The sequence below is a fragment of the Vombatus ursinus genome, unplaced genomic scaffold (assembly GCF_900497805.2).
Source record: "Vombatus ursinus unplaced genomic scaffold, bare-nosed wombat genome assembly UNPS02009918.1, whole genome shotgun sequence".
NCBI classification, from domain to species: Eukaryota; Metazoa; Chordata; class Mammalia; order Diprotodontia; family Vombatidae; genus Vombatus; species Vombatus ursinus.
In genome coordinates, this window is record NW_020949696.1 from 6,476,925 (window position 1) to 6,497,629 (window position 20,705).

General features: G+C 51.0%; 1 protein-coding gene across 1 annotated transcript in view; it reads right to left on the minus strand.

Annotated features, from left to right (window-relative positions):
• Positions 1–20,445, minus strand: part of EFNA2 (ephrin A2) — a 92,834-nt gene extending 72,389 nt beyond the window's left edge. Inside the window, exon 1 of the mRNA XM_027853310.1 lies at positions 20,296–20,445. Coding sequence (XP_027709111.1) covers positions 20,296–20,420 — 125 coding nt within the window. The 5' untranslated portion in view covers positions 20,421–20,445. The remainder of the gene's footprint in view (positions 1–20,295) is intronic.
• Between the last annotated feature and the right edge of the window lie 260 nt (positions 20,446–20,705).

Genomic DNA, 20,705 nt, shown 5'->3' on the forward strand with positions numbered 1-20,705 from the left:
TCTGTTCTAAGGATCCTCCCAGCTCTGACATTCTCTGTTCTAAGGGCTCTCTCAGTTCTGACATTCTGGGTTCTAAGGGCTCTCCTAGCTCTAAATCTATTGATTCTATGATAACTTCCTGCTGGGTCCCAGAGGGAAGGCTGAGCTCATCAAAGAGAAAAGGCACCTTGGCCAGGCAGCCAGCTGACGGACTAGCACGGGCCACGCTCTCCAGGAAATGTCCTTCATCTTTCTCGGGCCACTCCCATACCAGGCCAGTGGAGATGGGCCCTTGCCTGCTCCAGGACCTTCCTGCCAGGAGAAGGTGTGGCAGATGGGGCCAGAGGGAACACTCTCGGAATGCCAGGGCCTCCCCCTCATAACCTCATTTAGCTGACACAGTACTTTGCCCCTCTCTAATGTAAGAGTACATATTGTAGTTAGACCCATCTGTCTTATTCCCTTAGGACTCTGTGGGCTCCATGAGGACAAGGGCATAACGTCACCTCCTCAAAGACCCAGCACCGAGCTCTGCACAGAGCAGGCACAGCTCGCAGAGCAGATAGGGACTGGGATTTCGAGTCCAAAGGAGCTCAAACCCCACCCCTGGATGCAGTGGGATCCCTGTAAGTCAGTTAACTGGTTTTAGCCTCAGTTTCCTCATCTGTAAAATCAGAACCTCACAGGATTGTTGCATGGATGAAATGAGACGATGGCTGTAAAGTGATTTGCAAATATAAAAATACCACAGAAATGGCAGTTACTGTGATTACTTGTTGGATGAATAAACAAATGGAAGAAAATAGCAGTCCTCAGTCATAACAGACATTGCTGTGTGTCTCTCTCCAGCCCACAGCCCCTTTGGACAGGGGTCACATTCCCAGGAATGATATTTTAAAATATACAAATATATAGCAATAAATATATATATTATCTAGAGCACACATCGCATTTATACATTATAAAGCTAACTTTAATGCACACTGTGGTTGCCAGGACAAAACAGGTAAAGTGGGAAGGTGACCTTAGAAACTCCTCAGATTTCTGGGGCACAGCACTGGGGAGACCTCTGGCTGAGCTCCAGGTCAGGACCCACTGCTCCTGGCAGAGAGACTTTGGACAACTCCTTTGTCCTCTCTAGGTCTCAGATCTTCTATATGAGAGGGGAGGGATCTGAACTGTAATATCTGAAAGGGCCCCCCTCCCTTCTCTGACATTCTATGCTCCAAGGGCTCTCCCATCTCTGACATTCTGGGTTCTAAGAGTCCTCCCAGTTATAACACCCTCTGTGTTCTAAAGGCCCTCCCAGCTCTGACATTGTGTGTTCTAAGGGCCCTCCCAGCTCTGACCCTTTCTGTGGTCTAGCGGCCCTCTCAGCTCTGACATTTTCTGTTCTAAAGGCCCTTCTAGCTCTGATATTCTGTTCTAAGGGTCCTCCTGGCACTGCCAATCTTTGTTGCAAGGGCCCTTCTAGCTCTGACATTCTCTGTTCTAAGAGCCTTCCCAGCTCTCACACCCTCTGTTCCAACATGATCTAAGGGCTACCCTCCTCTTTTCCCCCAGCTCTCTTATGCTATGCTCCAAAGCTCTGACATTCCCTGTGGATCTCCTGGTATGTGCCCAAGGTGGGGCAAGAGGTGTGGATGCCCAGGGTGGGGCCCTGAAGCCCTGGGCACAGTAGGCTCAGGTCCAAGTTCCGTTTGGCAGAGGCCCTGTTTCTCTCCTCTCTCTTTCACTGCTCCTCCAAATCTCCAGTATTATTTCTTCTCCAAGGTTTCAATAGCACAGTTTCTTCCCCTTTCCCCAAATTCTTTGGGGGCAGAGGAGGGGAGGGCAGGAGAACTGGCTTTGTCCAAATCAATAGACACAGGCTGTCCTCCTTCCCTCTCAGTGGCCCAGTCAGAATGCAGACCAGATCAGACCCCGCTGCCCTGGGCCTCCCTGGAAGCCTGGCTCCCCCACTCCCCCACCCACTGGTGGGATGCTTAGCTGAGCTGAAGACAGACAGAATGATAGAGTGACCTCTCAGCAGAGAAGCTGGCGGCTCCCAAGGCTGAATGTCACATACGTTATCAGACACAGTTACCAAAATAGTCCTTTTTTTGGGGGGGAGGGCAATAACTGTTTTTCTTTTTCATAAAGATTTCATTCCAGGTGGCTCAGTAAATACAGTGCTGGGCCTGAAATCAGGAAGACCTGAGACACTTCCTAGCCGAGCGACCCTGGGCAAGTCACTTCACCTCTGTCGGCCTCAGTTTTCTCATCTATAAGAGGGGAATAATAACTGCACCACCTGCCTCCCAGAGTTGTTGTGAGGACCAAATGAGATGATAATTGTACAGCACTTAGCACAGTGTCTAGCATATAGCAAGTGCTTTATGAATGTTAGTTATGATTATGATCCTGAAGTAGGTGGAGAAAGGGTGTCTTATCCAGAAATGCCTGGGATGTAAAAAACAAACAGCACCAATAAAAAAAATTTAAAGAAAAGACGAGTAGAGCAAAAACAAGAAAAATCCTTTTCCAGAGCTATCCCCAGATCCCTTTTCTCTAAGGTGTTAAAAGTTTACGATCACTTTACTCACAGTGGCAGAGGGGGCATGGCAGCGTAGTTATCATCATCACTTTTACCTAAGAAGGAAACTGGAAACCCCGAAGGTTAAGAGACTGGCCCAAGGTCATATTGCTAAGAAGAGTCAGCACCGTGGTCTGAACCTGGGTCCCCTGACTCCAAGTCCAGGTCTCTGTCCATTGTACCACACCGCCTCCCCATGGCCAAGGCCAGATTGGATGGATTAGGAGAGACCTCAGGGGTAGTCCCCCAAGGACAGCCCCAGCCCAGCTCTCTTCCGGAACATTCCCCCAGAGATGGGCACCTAGAAGTGTAGGGGGCAGCATCTCCTGTTCTGACACACAGGATGTTGGGAGCACCACTGGCTATTGAAGCCAGTTTGATCCCTTCATCATGGCCCTGGCTCTGGAGTCACAGGCCCTGGGTTCCAATCCCACTACTGAAGTTTACTACCACGCTTTGTTGGGCATAGCCTTAATCTCCCTTGGTGTCCATTTCCTCTTCCTAAATTGGGGGAGGTGGATTAAAGGGCCTAGGAGGTCACTTGCAGCTTTAGAGCCATGGTATTATCATGCAATGATCTGGGTTCAAAGCCTAAATTCCAGGACCATGGACGGGTCCCTTTCCCTTTCTGGGCCTGTTTCCTCATCTGTAAAATAAAAGGGGTGGCCCAGATAAGTCCTGACAGTCCCTTCTAGCTCCAAACCTACCTAACTGCCAGTATCCAGGGGTGCCCTGCCTTTCCCACCCCCTCATCCTTCAAGGTCCAGGTTTCATCTTACCACAGTGATCAAACCCATAAAGGAAGGATGGGTCAGTTTACAAGCACACATGGGCTGGAGCATTTTACAGGACCGATGATTAGGACATGGGTGTAGCTGGGCTGTGCCCCAGATGAGTTTCTCCTTCAAGCCAAGCTTGGTGACACTCCCATGATGACGCTTCCAAAGCAGGTAGCCAGCATCTTCCCACTGTGAGTGGTAGGGAACACTTGTCCCAAGGCCCTGCTCAAAAAACACCGGCTCCCAGTATGACTCTGGCAGGGGCAGCCAGGTGGCTCAGTGGATAGAGCACCAGGCCTGGAGTCATGAAGACCTGGGTTCAAATCCAGACTCTGACTCTTACTAGCTGTGTGACCCTGGGCAAGTCACTGAACCCTGTTTGACTCAGTTTTCTCATCTATAAAATGCGCTAGAGAAGGAAATGGGAAACCACTCCAGTATCTTTGCCAAGAAAACCCTAAATGGGGTCATGGAGAGTTGGGCATGACTGAAAATGACAAAACAGAAACATGAGCTGGGAACTATGCCAGAGAGAGCCCAGCCTGGCAGAAAGAACTGTGGCCTAGGTCCCTCCCAGCTCCTGACATCCGGTGTTCTAAAGGTTCCCTCAAATCTGATATTCTGTGTTCTAAGATCTTTTCCTGTTGCTACATTTTTCTCTGAGTCTCAGTTTTCCAATCTGTAAAGTGAAACGCCTGATCCAGGTAATATTTAAGATTCCTTCTAGCTCTTATAGGCTCTGGGTCACCCTAAGCAGAGCCAGTCATGTTCTGTAGGCCATTCCCCTCCCCTATCCTGATTGTGACCCACCAACCTCCCCCTGCCACCGTGAGTCATCCCCCAACTGACTGGACCAGCCCCTCAACTCCAGAGAGAACCCTAAGAAGCAAATAACTGTGGTCCTCTAAGATAGGATGGCAATCCCCATAGAGTACTAAAGGCTTCCTTTCAAATGAGGTGTGAGAGAAAAAAAAAAATCCAGCTTTTTCCTCTCTCCCTTTCTCTCTCCCTCTCTCTCTCTCTCTCTCTCTCTCTTACCTTCTCTCTCCCTCTCTCTCCCCCCTCCCCCTCTCTCCCCCTTCCCCCTCTCTCCCTCCCTTCCCTCTCTCCCCCCCCACTTCCCTCTCATTTATCTATAATAAAAGCATCCTAGTTCCTGGCAAGCAGACCCAGAAGGTTCCAGAAAGTCTCTCCTTTCGTCCTTTCTACTTCTCCTTTCCATCAAAAAGAGAGATCAAAATTATCCTTTTGGGAAAAAAAATAATAACAAAATTGTGGCAAAATTTCTAGTTCTCTCTCTCCCTCCCCTTTTTCTGGAGAAAAGGGGGTCAGGGGGAGCCTTCTTTAAAAGATAAAACTTTGAAGGACTTAGCTACGTCACTGAGAATCAACTCAGGGGAGGAGGAGATAGTTCTACAATCCAATGAAGAAGCATTCAGATAAATAAATAATTTTTCATAAAACGCAGTTTAGAGATAGAAGCCAGATTTTCCCCCGAGAGTAGCCGGGCCCCAAGGGAGGCTGGTTGGAAGGGGAGGGGGCCAGAGTACCTGCAGAAGGTCCCTTTCTTCCCCCTACCCTCCTCTGCAATGACAACTCATTGTCAAACCGAAAAGGGGCACCCTGTGGCCTGGGATGCCAGGGCTTACAGGGCACCCTGCAAAGGGAAGGTGGGATGTCGAGGTTACATGGACTGTTGATTTATTGATATGTGGATACAGAATGATGTTATCTGAAGGGCAGATCTCTCTCCCCCTCTATTAAAGACAGCAGCTTGGGCCACATAATGAAAAGAACCCTGGATTGGGAGGCCGAGGTCTCCCATATACTGTGACCTTGGGTATGTAACTCAACCTCAATGGACTGAAGCTTCCTGCTCTGTAAAATGAGGGAGAGTGGACTAGAGCAGAGGGGTCAAACTGAAATGTCCCAACCGGACTCATCCAGGAACTAATTAATTAATTCGGAAATTGGGTAATTGGGAAATGTTTAACAAAATAAATAAAAATACAATACCACACAGATAATGCTAATTTGTGGTTTTCTAAGTCAATATGAGCTGAGTAAGGAGGCACCCACACTGTCCCTTCCAGTCTCAGTCCCATCTAAGGTTACCTTGTATCTACTTTGTAAACATTCTGTCTATACCAGAGGTTGAGAACCTTGGCCTCCAGGCCACATGTGGCCCTCTAGGTCCTCAAGTGCAGCCCTTTGACTGAATCCAAACTTCACAGCACAAATCCCCTTAATAAAAGAATTTGTTCTGTAAAACTTGGACTCAGTCAAAAGGCCACACCCTAGGACCTAGAGGGCCACATGTGGCTCGAGGTTGCAGGTTCCCCACCCCAGTCTATACCCATATAAGTACGGGTTGTATTCACCTTTAGAGAGTGGAAGCTCCTTGAAGGCAGGGCTTCCTCTTGTCTCTGTACCCCTTGCATCTAGCGCAGTTCCTGGAACACTGGAGTACTAATGCTTACTTTCCTTTTCTCATTTATGAATTCCTAATCTGAACTTAACAAACACTGATTGATTTTTTTTTCCAGAGGAAGAAATGGAGGCTGGGAGCAAGGCACTGACATGCCCAAGGTGATGAATGACACAGCAGGGAGAGGCTGAGTAGGGATTTGAACTGTGGTGGGCCTCTAAATCCAAGGCTCCTTCCACTACGCCATGCTGTTTCTTTCTGCATGCTCTCACCATATTTTCATCCTAGATTTAGAATAGAAAGGAATCTTAAATATCACCTTCTAGTCCAAGCCCAGCCTATCCTCTCCCATTGCACGGATACAGAAACTAAGGCCCAGACAGGTCGGCCGGTTGTTGTACAAGATCCCACCAGTAATGAGTGGCAGATTCAAACCCATTCCCTCGGATTCTGAATGTAGGGCTCTTTCCAAGACGCCCTCAAGCTTCTCATCATTCCATGAGGTTATTTCTCTCTCTCTCTCTCTCTCTGGAGTGTTATCTACGCAATACCAATATTAATGACAATTATTGCTCACACCTATACAAGGCATCTATGAGGACAAGAAAGCCAGGGCATCAGCCAATCTTCTCAGGCTTCTGGAGAGGGGCCTGCCCCCAACCTGGAAGGGAAATGCCAGGCACCAGCTGTGGGGACAGGAGAAGAGGACCAGGACCCTCTTTCCCCCAACATCTAGCACATCTCAGGCCTTGGGGGTTGTGAGGGGTCAGGGATTAAGCACACTGGTATCAGGGAGCAGGAACAAGGAGGCCCCTACCGTGGGGAAGGAGGGATGGGATTACAGGCCCCAAGAGATAATGGACTCAAGGGAGAGGCAGCCCCTTGTGCTGAGGACCAGAGAACAAAGCCCGGACGAAGGGATGGATTAAACCTCTCTACTCCTGCCTGCTTCCCAATGGTAAAGAGGAAAGAGAAGAAATGTTCTAGACACAAAGGCGGGGGGGCCCACTTCTGCAAAGGAGCCGAGAACAGAAAGGAATGGGAGAGAGAAAGGAGATAGTTTTTTCCTTCTGCTCTATTCCCAGATCAAAAAAAAAAAAGTCCTTTCAAAAGGGGAGATTTCAAGGTGGGGAAGCAGGCAGGTTCTGGCCCCTGCCTCCCCTCTTCTCCCTCATCAGGCCCCTCCACACCCCCAAGGCCAAGCCCCAGAGTCAGGAACTAACAACTAAAAGCAGAGTGGGGTGTGCCCCTTAGAATTGGGACTGTGACTGAGGAAGGAAGAGATGGGGGGGGTGGGGGGTGGGGGGCGGGGGGAGTGGTAACTGCAGGCTTTCAGATCCTTAACTCATAAGGTCTGAATGAGCGCCATGCCCGCCCACCTCCTCATCCATGTGCCATTTTCCTAAGTCTGGACTCCTCCCCAACCAAGCAGAAATTCTTGAGGGGAGGGGGCTCAAAAGGCATGGGTCCCTCATGTCTTTCTCAGGGACCCTCTTAGGCCAAAAGCTAACTGTCTTCTCCTCAGCCCCAGCAATGTCACCATCCAGGACAGCAACGGCCCCCAAAGCCCACCTAAACCCATACACGCCAGTCTTCCTTCTCCCCATGTTGAAAAGCTGGGCTAGGTCACAGCCCTCGGGGCCTAGAAGGAGATCATTTTGGAGCCAGGAAGGAGAAAAGGAAGAGAGAAGAGAATCATAATTCTTTGTCAATACATGATATGATGGCTCACTTGTACTTTGGATCCAAAGATACACAGTGAGTTCAGAGGGTGTCATGCCAGGCCCAAATTCTGCCTAGTAACAGCCTGAGGTGTCAGTCCTGGGCAAGCCATTCTGCAAGACAGTTTGGAGCCATGGGAGATAAGGTATGATACCTGTTCATGTTCTTTGACTCAGCAATCTCAGTATTGGCCACTTATGCCCAGGAGGTCAGAAGGAGGACAAATGGTCCCACCTACACCAAGACATCCAAATTAGCCCCTTTGGTGGTACAAAATAACAGGAAACCAAGTGGGTGCCATGATGGCGGACCCGCTGAACAAACTACGGTATAGGTAGGACATCGGCAGGCCGTAAACAACAAATGTGGAAGATGCCGAAAAAACACAGGCGGACTCAGACCAACTGACGCAGAGCAAAGCAAGAGTGGGGAGCATGATCAACATGGGGGTCACAACAACGTCGATGAGAAAAGAAAATGAAAAGGAAGCCGAAAGCTGAGGAGTCTTGGGCCAGGAGAACAGATAAAACACAGGGCCCTGGAATCTGGAGAGGGGGTGCCTACAGGGACTGAATGTTGCATACACGCCTAGATGAGGTTACTTGTCAATTGTTCTCATAGAATTGTTCTTTGTTAAGAGGGAGGTGGCTGGGGGAGACATTACCCAGAAATGACAAATGAAAGAAAATAGTAACAATCCCTAGAATTGGAGACTCTGGCTTCAACGAAGAAATTCCCTGATCCAGACTAAGAATGGCGGTTCTCACCTGCCTCTTCAGGACCCCACCTGCATCTCTGGCCCCACTCAGCCCAGACCCCACTGCACCCAGAGCTGACCCCCCGCCAAGCCAGGCCAGTTCCACCCCACATACAGGGCCAGGGCCATTAGATGTACATACATAGGCACACGTACAAATACACTTGCACACACATGTGCAGACACACACATACATGTGCATGCATGTGCACTCAAAGTTCTAGCATCCCTATACCTTTGGCTGAGCTCAAGGAACCCCGGACATCATTTCCTCTCCCTGGGTCTGTTTTCTCATCTTTAAAATAAGGAAGTCAGCAAGTGTGGCCCCTAAGATGAGAGACATAAATGCACCTCAGAAGTGGGGATCTATGGATGTGGAACGCTACAAAAACTCTTAAGACCGTCTGACGTATTGGCTCGATTTGCTGAACTTCTTTTCCCCTCTTTTTTATTCTTCTTTTTATTTATTTCTCTCTATTATCTATTTCCCTTTTAAATTTCATTCCAAGATAGGTCTCGGGATGATGTGAGAACAAGTATTTCAATCCAACTTATATATATGCATGGAACCACACGCACAAGAGTTAGGACTGGCATCTCTGAGGTGCCCCCACCTCTAGGGTCTTAGCCCCAGGATTCACAGGACGCCTAGATTCCAAGCATGGTCAGCCCCACAGCTAAAGGCGGGAGCACTGCAGGTGTTCCCGGGCAGCTTAGGAGCTGGCCACAGTAGGGCTAGGACAAAGGAGCTGGGCACCCTCCCATGCCTAGGGGCACCAGAGAAGATGGGAGAGCAGCCTGGCCAGGGCTCAGCCTCTTCCAGCCTCCATCCCACTTCCTCACACCCTTTGGGGGCAGGGGGTATGAATGATGTGATGAATTCCTCAAAGGGGCAGTGAAGAAGAAATAGACCGTTCCCACCTTCCAGGCTTAGGCTTCCCCCACAGGGTAAGAGATGGTACACTGAGCCCTCTCACAAAGAAAAGAGATCCACTGCTGCTGTTTACCAGCAGCCCAGGCCCAGCCCAGTGCGTGATGGGAAGGAAGAGCCAACATTAGACACACACACACACACACACGCATGTGAGCACACAGTATCACAGGCGCTTGTACAAATACACACGTTCCCTCCTACATTCCATCACACACATACCCTCACACGCATGCCTGCACACACACTCCCCACACACACAATGCTTCACAAACACACACAGGCTTGCATACAGGCATAGCCGGTATTTCCTGAGAAGCCAATGTCCAGCATTGAACAAGGATGCTGCCCATCTCTTCTCCCCCATTTACAAAGGGGATGATGGCTGCAACAGCCCAGAGCAGACAAGCCACCTGCCTCAAATCACACAGCATATTGGTGGCAGAGATAAAATTAGAAGTCAGAGTGGGTAGGGTGTAACATGGGCCCCTGCCCACCCTTAACGCTCTTCCTGAAACAGGAGGCTCATTGCTTTGGAGAGGGGACCCGTCCCAGTCACAGTCCAGGTAGACAACCCATCCACTGAGCTCCCTGCCTGTTTGAGGAGATAAGACTGTCCCCCAAGAACTCCATTCTCACTGTTCTGGAGCAAACCACCTGAGACCAGGTCAGAGAAATTTGAGGAGGAGCGTAAGTCCACCTGGGACCCAGCATCCATCCTGCCAGCTGGTTCTTCTCATCTCTCTGCAAATGTCCTCCTCCTTTGAAATCCACAGCTCCAGCTCCGTTCAGGGCCCCTTTTAAAGTCAGCTTCCCCTCCCTGACCCTGTCTGATCTGAAACTCAGAATGCCTCATGGCAGCTGGCTCAGAATGAGACCCTAGAGGACACTTCCCATGCCCTAGATCCCTACCCCCTTGTCACAGGCCTTTCTGGAGACCCAAAACATCTCTATTCTCCCCTTGCCACACATGAATCCGACTTCCATCCGATTCCCTAAACACCCCCTCTTAATCACCATTTTTAAAAAGCATAAAGGATTTATAAACATAAGGGACATTAGCAATCTAGTATAACACCTCTACTTTACAAAGAAGGAAACTGAGGTCCAATGAGATCACCAAACTACTAAGTAGCAGAGTCCAAATTCAAACCCGGATCTTAGGACTGCAAGTTCAAAATTCCTTCAACCGTATGATCCTTACCACTGTTTAAGGCCAAAAATATTTTGACTCCTGGGATAAATGACACAAATTCCTATGACAAAGACAGAAGAGGAAAAGATCTCCTCTGGCCAAAAGAAATCTAAGTCTCCCTCCGTTCCTCCTTTTCTATCAAGGAAAATTCCTCCCCAACGGGTAACAGGAAAACAAGATTTCAAAATCCCTTTAAACACTGGACTATGGTGGTCTTTTTTTTTTTTAACCTTTTTGTACATGTGAGTTTTTTAATGCAAAAACTCAGCAAGAGCTCTCCCTCTGAAGGTGCCCATGTTAGTGAGGGAATGACGGCTCAGGGGGAAAAAAGGGCATTCACACTTGGAGGGGAATCTTCCCTGATAACACTGATCAATTTTATTCCTATTTCCATTCAAGGGTCTGCCTGGCGGAGACCCTCATTCATGGGAGAGCTGCCAGTCACCCTCCACCTCAGTTACTGAGGACCCGAACCCGTTCTCCTGAAACAGTCTCGCCATCCCAAAGGAAAGGCTTGGCGCCAGGGGCTCAGGAATGGACCAAAACTGTTTGGCTGAGCAGAGAGAGGCAGCCAAGGGATGAGGGGCCATCCCTACATCGCAGGCGAGATCCAGGCACAGGCTGACCTGGTCACAGAATCGAATCAGGGCATTGAAAACAAGACCATAGAGAAGAGAGGGACCGGAAGAGAGGACGCTGGGTACCATGCAGGATCTAAGAGAGAGTCGTTAGAATTAGCAATTTAGAGGATCTCAGGGCTAAAAGGAAATTTGGAGGTCACCATCACCAGGCTCTGGCCTGCCCAGCACCCGCTTCTTCTCAACAGCCTCCCACATCAGCCAGAGCCCTTCTTCATCGACAAGGTGACTCCCATATCAAAAGTACGATGGAAAGAGAGAGATTTAGAGTCAGAGGAGCTGGGTGCCAGAATCCCCGCTCTGAGAAGTACTCCCAGCATGACCTTGAGCAAAGGGTCAAACTCGATGGGCTCCCAAATGTCCGCAATCCACTCTCCACCCCTTGGAGACCTTCCAACCAGTAACAGCCAGAGGGTAACCCTGCTTGGGGGGAACGCTGGCACCAACTACAGGGTCCAGACAGAACAGGCCCAAATGCCGACATCTTCACTCATCAGAAGGAACCGCTTCAGGGAAGGTTAGGTCACGTTCTCCTTAGGGAAGTTCCAGGCACCCCTCAGCCACCTCTCCTCTGAATCGTTCATGAGTCATCCCTATGGCCACACAGGCAGGGCACCAGGCGGGATGCCCCCTCCTCTTCCTGGGAATTCAGAGCCCTAGGGGCCCTGGTGACCTTTGTCAGGAGACCCTGGTCCAACATAAGGGTCTTCCCTTCTTAAGCTACTCAGAAAAATAAGCTGGTGGCTTTAGAGCCGAAAAGAAACCAAAGACGTTGGCTGCCCCAAGCCCCTCATTTTACAAAGGATGAAACTGAGGTTTGAAGAGGGGAAGAGATTCAGTCCACAGTCAGACAAGTAATAATGGGATTTGATCTCAGGCCCTAAATAATAATAACAACAACAACAACAACAACAACAGTAGTCACAGATAACAACTTGTTCTCAGACCATTACGATCAGAACTCTTGTAAAAAAAAAAAAATATATATATATATATATATATATATGGAGATAATCATAGCTGGCATTTAAGGTTTGCAAAGGGTTTTACATTCATTATATCATTTAATCTTCTAAACAACCCTGTGAGGTAAGTGTAATATTATCCCCATTTTACAGACCGGGAAGTGACTTGTCCAGGGTCACACAGTAGTAAATGTCCGAGGTGGAATTCAAACTCACACCTTGCTACCTCCAGTGCTGTCTGCTAAACCACACTACCTTCCCTCCTCACTGTCCCCTACCAGTCTGTCTGAGTATTTCTACCTGCCCCGGGCCCAGGTTCTGAGATTATAATAACAGTTAACAATAATAGCTAACATTTCTATAGCTCTTACCATGTGCTAGATGCTGTGCTAAGCCCTTTACAATTATTATCTCCTTTGATCCTCTCCACAACCCAGAGAGGGTGGGGCTGTTACCATCCGAATTTTTACCAATGAGGAAACAGAGACAAACAAAGGTTAAGTGATCTGTCCAAGGTCAAACAGCTGTCTGAAGTCAAATTTGAATTCAAGTCTTCCTTGACTCCTGACCCCGTGTGCCACCTAGCTGCCCCATTCCTGCCCCTCCCAAGCTCCCTCAGTACCAACATTCTGGGTTTGGTGTGGTCAGAGAAATGCTCCCAGCCCATCGTCCCCCTTCTTTCTTCTATGTGTGTGCATTTTGTATTTCAACACGTGGGATTGCATGTGCAGGGGTGGGTGCCCACATAAATGATGTTGCCACCGATTATAAAACAGTCCCTTTTGCAGCAACATCACATCAGACAGGAGTGGCCGCAGACCAGACTTATTCTCAGGGCCCCACAAGCTGGGTTGCCATTAGCTCTAGACTGGCCCCCCATGAGTTTAAGCAGATCCCAGAGATTCCATGGTCTAAGACGCAGCCTTGCAGCCCAAGGATTTGGAAGCAGAGGGGAAATCAAGCACCTAACAGCCTCCCCTCCATGTAATGTCCCTGCTGCATCAAGAAAGCCACCTTCTCTTCTCTTGAATGTTCTGTGTAAAACCAGACCCTGCCCAGCTAGCGGGACCGGAGGCCCTCCCCATGCTGGCTGAGCAGGGCACAGGCCCTCCAAAAGCAGGTGAGAAAAAGTGCCATGCCAAGCTCATTAATTCCCCCCACATTTCCAGAAGGCAGCAGGTGAAATTCAGCTCTACCATGCACCCACCACTGCACACGCAAATACACGTGTTAAAATACTGTAACACACAACACACACACACATACAAGTAAAAAGGGGAAAGGGAGGAAGGGGACACCTCCCTAACCACACTGAACCTGGAAGAATGTTGATTCCACAGGAGATGGGGGGCAGGAAGAGGGAATGATGCCAACTGGCACCTGGTACCTCTGCCATCTTAGAAGAGAATCACAGTTTTGACTTCCGCCATTTTCCGAAAAACTGGGCCACCTCTCCCTTTGCAGAGTACAGTACCCCTCCAGAATCCCTTTGGTACCACCAGGGAGGAACACCCATTCCAACCCTGGCAAAGCTCAGCCTGGTTAGTTTGGCCAACACTAGTCAGTCCCTGCTCTGTCTGGACCAAAGACCCACTGCCATCAAGACCCTCCCTCTCTTCTCCCCAAATTCACATCTGCTTCCCTCCCTTTCCCAAATAAAAACCACTCCTTGAACACCCCTCCCCAAAAAATAAGCCTCTTTGTACCCAGCAGGTGGGAAAAAAGAGGTGGAGGACAACACTCCGTAAGGATAAGGAGCAGAGCTCACCCTAAAAATGGCAACACTTTGCCCCCAGGGTCCTAGCCAGATGTCAGAATGATGTACTAGCAGCAGCCTACATCTGGATACTAAACATGCAGCTGTCAGGAATCTCAGAGAAGATAGCTCGAGCAGGAGAGGAGAAGGAGGATAGGCTGGTGGAAATCTGGTTAAAGGCATGATCCCCGTTTGCTTCTGGCCAGATGTTAACTAGGCCAGAAGAATCCCATCGAGGAGAAGACGGGGGCTGAGAGGAGACGGGGAGAAGGAAGGTAACAAATACATTAAGGATGGGCCATGGGGCAACAGGGAAGGGAGACCTCAGAAAGAGGGGGCGGGAGGATTAGATATCCCAAGGACTGAGATGGACCAGGAGGTGAGGGAAATGGGGTCACGCAGCCAGGCAGACACAGAGTGGTGAGACGATGGGATTGGAAGCTTCAGATTGGCTGAGATCACACAAATCCTCAGCACAAGCATCTCCCTAGCCTCGTTCCAAGCAGGAGCTGCCCATGACCAAAGAGGCTGGAGACCCTGGCCTGGGGACCCCCAAAGGATGTGGGTGCCAGTGGGCTTCTCCTTTGTCAATGCCTTCTTCAACCCAAAAGCCAAAGAGCCTTGGCCTGACACTCAGGGCCCTTCTGCCCACCTTCGACCCCCCTGCTCTGGAGCCCCAGTCGGGGTCTGGCCCACCTGATGTGTGGCCCATGTGCCTCCCTGGCTCGGTCTCATCACTCGCCTTATGCCAACCAGCATGCACCATCATCCCTAAACCCCCACCCCACAAACGCCCTTTTTTGGCCCCACACAGCAAGGGACACATCGGGGCATAAGCTACCAGGAGCCACCTGACTTCAACGTCACAGCCAGGGGACAGGAGGGGCTCCAGACCCTTGCTCTGTGGACAGAGCAGAGCACCCCATTTTACAGAGCTAGCTCTAAAGAAGAGGAAAGAGGAAAAGGATGGAAAGCAGCTAGCAGCCCCCTGGCCCTCTGCCCATTCCACCCCCACAACCACACAGCTTTCAATAATTCAAATCAGTACTAGGACCACAAATTTAGAATTGGAAGGGACCTCAGAGGTCATCCAATCCAACCCCCTCATTTTCCAAAAGAGGAAACTGAGGCACAGAGCAGCTAAGGCATCCAGGCTCTAAGAGTGATTTAGCAGAAACAGCCCTGGATTTCAATGCAGACAATTTGGGTTCAATCCCAGCTGGTCTCCTTGCTAGCGATGAGACTTTGGACAAGCCATTTGATGTCTCTGTGCCTCAGTTTCCTCCCTCTGTAAAATGACAGGGCTAGACTGGATGGTTTCTATCTTTCCTTCCAGTTCCAAGCCCTATTAGCCTAAAATCTGAACCCCTGGGACCAGGGGATTGGAGAAGGAAAGAGACAGAGAAGGGACACCGCACCCCATCTGAAGAGATACCATTCTTTGCCCTCTCCCACTTCACTCAGATTCTCTCTTCCTGCCAGCTCCCCACTAAGAACCACCATCCACCACTCCCCACAGGTCCATCCTCACTCACTCTGTCCCCACGGGCCTCGGGGGGCAGGTAGCAGCTGGCAGCAGGGGGCAGCCGCCATCCTCTCACACTGGGATGAGCAGGGGGCAATGACGACGCTGCAGCTGAACCCTTGGGGACAGCACCCTGACATCGCTCATCATTGCCCACCAGTTCCTAGAACTGGACTCCTGGCCCCTAAGGAGTGACTACAACAGGGAGGGAGGGGAGAAAGAGAAGATCAATTCAATTAAAAGATAACCCTCCTGAGGTAGCCAGCCAGTCCTCAGCAATGTCCCAGACCCCTAAGGCACGCGCACCATTGGTGACCAGCCAGACCGAGCAAATTGTACCACGGGCACGGCCCTATCTTTGTCTAAATGCCAAATGGGGCTGTGTTCCTTCGGCCAGCCGGGCACGCACAGGAAATGCATTTCACAGCAGGCAAAAATGTAATTCAGGAAACACTGCCACATACTTATTACCTATATGCAGGTACAATGGAACACGGAAACCAGGAGAGAATATTTATTTCTCTCCCCTTGGCTTCCTCAGAGATGCAGAAGATGGGCTTGGCCGTTGGTTGGTCGGCCGACCGGCTGGCTACTCTCAAAGTCCAGAGATGACCAGGTGTTTACCTGTCCTGTGGTCATCATCACCAATCCCTCCATCCCTTCTCCATGCTACCAGCCTCCTCCTCCAGCCCACGAAGTGGGGCGGCTTATCCTCCAGGTTGCTGAAGAGCAAAAGTCTCGGCCCACCAGCCAGCACCAGGAGCAGGAGCAAGTTGTCTGTCCCTACCATCTCAACGAATGGCCTCCAGGTTGCGTTAAGCCTGGAGGGCAGTGGTAGAAGGGGCAGCCCAGGCAAGTAAGGGGTGACAGAGCAAAAGACTCCACCATCCACCCAAGAGACAGACCCCTGCTACAGCCGCAGCCATTTGGGGGCCTCTGTCACTAGGTTATTAGGGGGCTACCTCTCTGTTTCATAACCCAAAGTGACAATGATCCCCTCCAAAATATTCAAAAGCCAACTACGCCTCGTCCCGGTTCCACAGGGAGTCAGGTTTGTCTGTGACTCTTTTGTCTCAGGATAGCAAAGCCACAACTTCCCGTCGGCCTCCCCAGCGGATGGCCCGCAACCCCAAGCAGGACCACGGAAGTCCTGTCTCTTAGCTGCGGCCGGAGTGGGGGATGCAGAGAGAACCCATCACCTAGGGCTGCTGAAAGCTTCAAACAGCCCCCTGAGGACTCATCAGGGCCGCCAGAGCTCCCTAAAAAGACAGCTGAGCTCCGGACAAGCCAAACCCGTGCCTCCAACCTGACGATTGATTTTTAATTTGGGTACAATTATCAAGCGTGGATTACTGTAACGAAGGCAAATTGCTCACACTGTACAATATTAGCTTGATCCCGCGAGCCAAGCCCACATGTTTTCGGGATTATATCTTTTTATTTCTAATTTGTCACAGCTGGGAAGCCTTTGCACACACATTTTAAAAGATCGAGGAAACTCAGCCCCCTGTTCCCCACACACACACCCCCACCACCACTGGCTCTGCCCCTAGAAATACGGCGACCTCTTTCACTCCTCAGGTGGAAAGAAGATAGCAGACCCCAAGAGGAGAAGAAAAGATGGGACCTCGGAATAGAAAACCTCCTAACGATCCATCTACTTGAAGATAACTGGGCCATACCGCAGCAGCTGGGGCTGGGGCTAAAGGCAAAGTACAGCTCTGGGGTTCCTCTGTCACACTAAGCACCACTAGCTGCACCCCCAAAGGTCCCAACACAGGGAGAGATAGAGCAGTGTAGAATGCCACACCTACAGGGCAGAGGGAAAAGCAGGGGGCATGTCCCAGGGCGTGCAGCCCTGAAACAGCCGACGAAGGAAGGCAGCAAGAACAAGGGACCCTATAGTCAGGAAGTCACCAGGAGTTGGGGGGTGGGGGAAAAGAATCATTCAGGGGCCTTCTTCCAAATGGCTACTTGTCTCTCTCGTAACCCAAAGTGACGTGAAGCCCTGCAAACATCAGCCATGATTTCAGCATCCCCTAATCCCCAAGTTTGATATATTGTGCGGCCGACAGAGAAGTCCCGTCCCTTCCTTACTTAAGGGTCTCAGCATATGTTTGGCATTTATGAGAACAAAAGGCCCAGCCACGCCAGCGAGTTGGGAAGGAATTGAAGCCGTAACCAAAAACTTCGGAAGAAGGGGGGAGGGAAAAAATCCCCCTTCCTTCTCTGCTCCCCACAGCCCGCACCCCCCTCCCAACCACTACCACTAGAAAGAGAGAGAGATAATAAATTCCATACGCAACAGAATTCGACCCCTCGAGAAAGCTATCACTCTCAGCGCTAGAGAGAGGGACAAAGCCAGGAGTCACCCTGGCCCCCAACTTCTGAGCACCCAGTCAGCAGGCTCACAGCTGGGCCTGGGAAACGAGGGAAGAAAGGGGATGAGCGGGAGAGAAATGGATTCAAGCTAGGGGAAAGGGGTTCAAGGGTGCCTTGAAAGGGTACTTTGATGGGGCTGGGGGGGCAGGTCTGCCCTCCCAATGTCCCCTGTGATACACTGGAGTTTCTGGTTCAGAAACCCCCAAAAGCGTTCAGGAAACTTTCCAAACAACTTCCACGAGAGACGTCCAGGAAGAAAAGGAGCTAGTGGACTGCCGGGAGACAGACGGGAAATGGTTTTTTAAAGACCTTCTCTCTGGCTTGGATCTCCCTTCCAAGTGACCCAGAAGCAAGGGATGAATGAGGCAGAAGTGAGGTGTGTATGTATGGGGGGGGGAGTCCCAGGGGGCCCAGCAAATGGCTTGACTCACCTATATTTCTCACCCTCTGCCTGCTCTTGCTAACAACCCACATTCGTGCAATCCGAGCAAGTAGGATCCCGACGTAAAGAGGGGAACACCCTCAGTGGATTTTTGGGGGGAACCCAACATACCAGTACCGATCCTTAAGCTCAAGGAGAGGGAGATGAAGGCAAGCAGCAGGATGACAACATGGGTCCAAAGGCTAACGGGGAGAGATCTGCACATACAATCCAACCCGCTTCACAGGCTTGCTGGGGCAGGAAATGTTTCCGATCCACAGCCCTGGTCTCTCCCTCCCCCACCCCCCCCAACTTTCTTACAAGCCCCACACAGCCTGGGGATTTTGTACGCCTCTCTTAGGTCAAGGCTGGCCCCCTGCTCGGAGCACAGGGTCTTCTAGAGAGATTTCAATCCCCTTTCCCACACACAAAAAAACCCAACCCAAAATTATTAAGAACAGGAAAGTAACTTTGATGGCTGCAGAGAAGAAATGGCCTCTGCCTCTGCGGCAGAAACTCCAGAATCCTACCAAAGCCAGCTGAGGCCGGGAGGCCAGATGTCCACAAGCAAATGTGCTGAATAGGAGGAGAAGGTAGAAGGAGGGAAAAACCCAGAAAACAAGAGGGGAAAAAAAAAACTTTCTTGGAAACCTGGCATTGACATTTATAACCCAGTGGCAGGACGATGAGGCTTTCCAGTCCCGGGTTTATTGGACAGAGAGCTGAAGAAAGAGCAGGCTTAGAAACAGAATGGGAATGGACCAGGCACTGGGAATCCCAGAATTCAGATAACCCATTTTCCTGCCCCAAGGGAAAGATCTCCAGTAATCACATGGTGTTAATTGCCAACACAGAAAGCTTTCCTTCCGAGTTTTTGGGGGATGCCTTAGACTGCAGTCATGCCTCCCTGCAACTCTACGACCATCCCCACCATTTACAGCTGAAGTCAGGGCCCCGCAAAGGAAGGACCCAAAAGCAATAAAGGTGACAGGAGGGAGAAGTTAAGTCAGAAAAATGGAGAGGCAGAGAGAAAGTGGGTACAAATTGAAAAAGGAAGGCTGAACTGGTCCCAAAGTTCAGACTGGGAGAAGAAGCCCCTGGAGTCTGAGCAGCTCAGTCCCCAGCCAATACAGGTAGCATACTCTGAATTTGGAGGGGCCAGACCTGAGTATGAATCCTGGCTTTGCTGCTTACTTGATATCTGACCTTGGGCAAGTCATTTCCCTATTTGTACCTCAGTTTCCTCACCGGTAAAATAATGGGCATAGACAAGACAATTTCTAAGGTTCCTTCTAGCTCTACATTTTTATCCCCCCCCCACCTTCCCCTCCTACCAATGTTCCTTTTAGTCTATAGGCCAAACCGCACCCCAGGCCAACCCAAATACCTGAACTGATGCAAGCCTAGCCCTCCTCTTTTCTTTCTCTGCCACTGAGGGACCGGCCTATTCCAGAAGAACCAAGGTAGGGGAGGTAATGACATTGAGGATATCCCAAAGCCTAGGCAAGAAGATTCCTGGTAAAGGCCTCCCAACCCAGACTGTCATAGGGCACTTCACCTGCCCCAAAACGGCCCACACCAATCCAGTACTCAGAAAGCTGTACCACCACCCCTCTTGGCCTTTGCCCTGCGAGGGGGCCAGGTCAGGTTTTCTGGACCACCACCAAGCACCACAGCCTTGGAAAAGAAGGTTTGGCTCTTGACTCCCCTCCTACAAGAAGGGGCCCCAGTAACCCTTCCGAAAAGGGTTTCCTCCCATTCCCCGAACACTGGCTACCAAACACCCTTCCCCAGCAACACCGAGAAAAACCCAAGTCCTCAGCTAACGCTGCTGTGTGTGCATGTGTGTATGTGTGTGTGCTCCGGCCCCCTGGCAGAGCCTACATTGTAGCTATGAACTCCTTCCCCAAGGGCGGATTCCCCCTTGTCGGGAAGGCTATAGCAGCGGAGGGTCTGGGGTTGGGAGGTGCTGGGATGGAAAGGAGAAAGCATGAACTCCACCAAACCTCTCCCCGGACCCCGGGCACTCCGGGGAAAGGAACTAGCTAACCCCGGTTACGTGGGTGACTCTTCGATGGGAAGGGGAGGGAAGGCCTCCAGGAGCCCTAGAAACTTGGCCAGGAAGGGGAGCCCCTGCCTCCCGGCCCGGGCAGAAAAACTTGGTTGGAAGTTAGGGGTCCCAGCCAGCAGGGAGGGTGCGCCCGGGGCTGGGGAGAGTGCAGAGGGGGGCGCCAGCGCTCACCTGGGGTTACTCCGGTTCCAGTAGACGGCATAGCGGTCGGAGATCACTTTGGCCGCGTCGTCCGTGCACACGCGGACCCAGGCTAGGGCGAGCAGAAGCAGCGCCAGCAATCTGGGCTGCACCATGGTGCGGGTCCGCTCCGCTCCTCGCTCCGCTCGACTCGCGGTCTGGCCGCCGGCTTGCCGCCCTCCTCCTCCTCCTCCTCTTCCTCCTCCTCCTCCGCCCCCGCCCCCGCCCGGCCGCCGCCTCCCCCCAGCTCCGAGCTCTGGTCGCCCCTGCGAAAGCTGGAAGGTGAGGGGCTTGGGCTGGCGGACAGGCGGGGGGATGGGAGAGGAGGGGGTGCCTCCTCCTCCGGCTCCTCGGGGCTTCTAGGCGCCGCGTCCGTTCCCTTCCTCCCCTTCCTCCTCCTC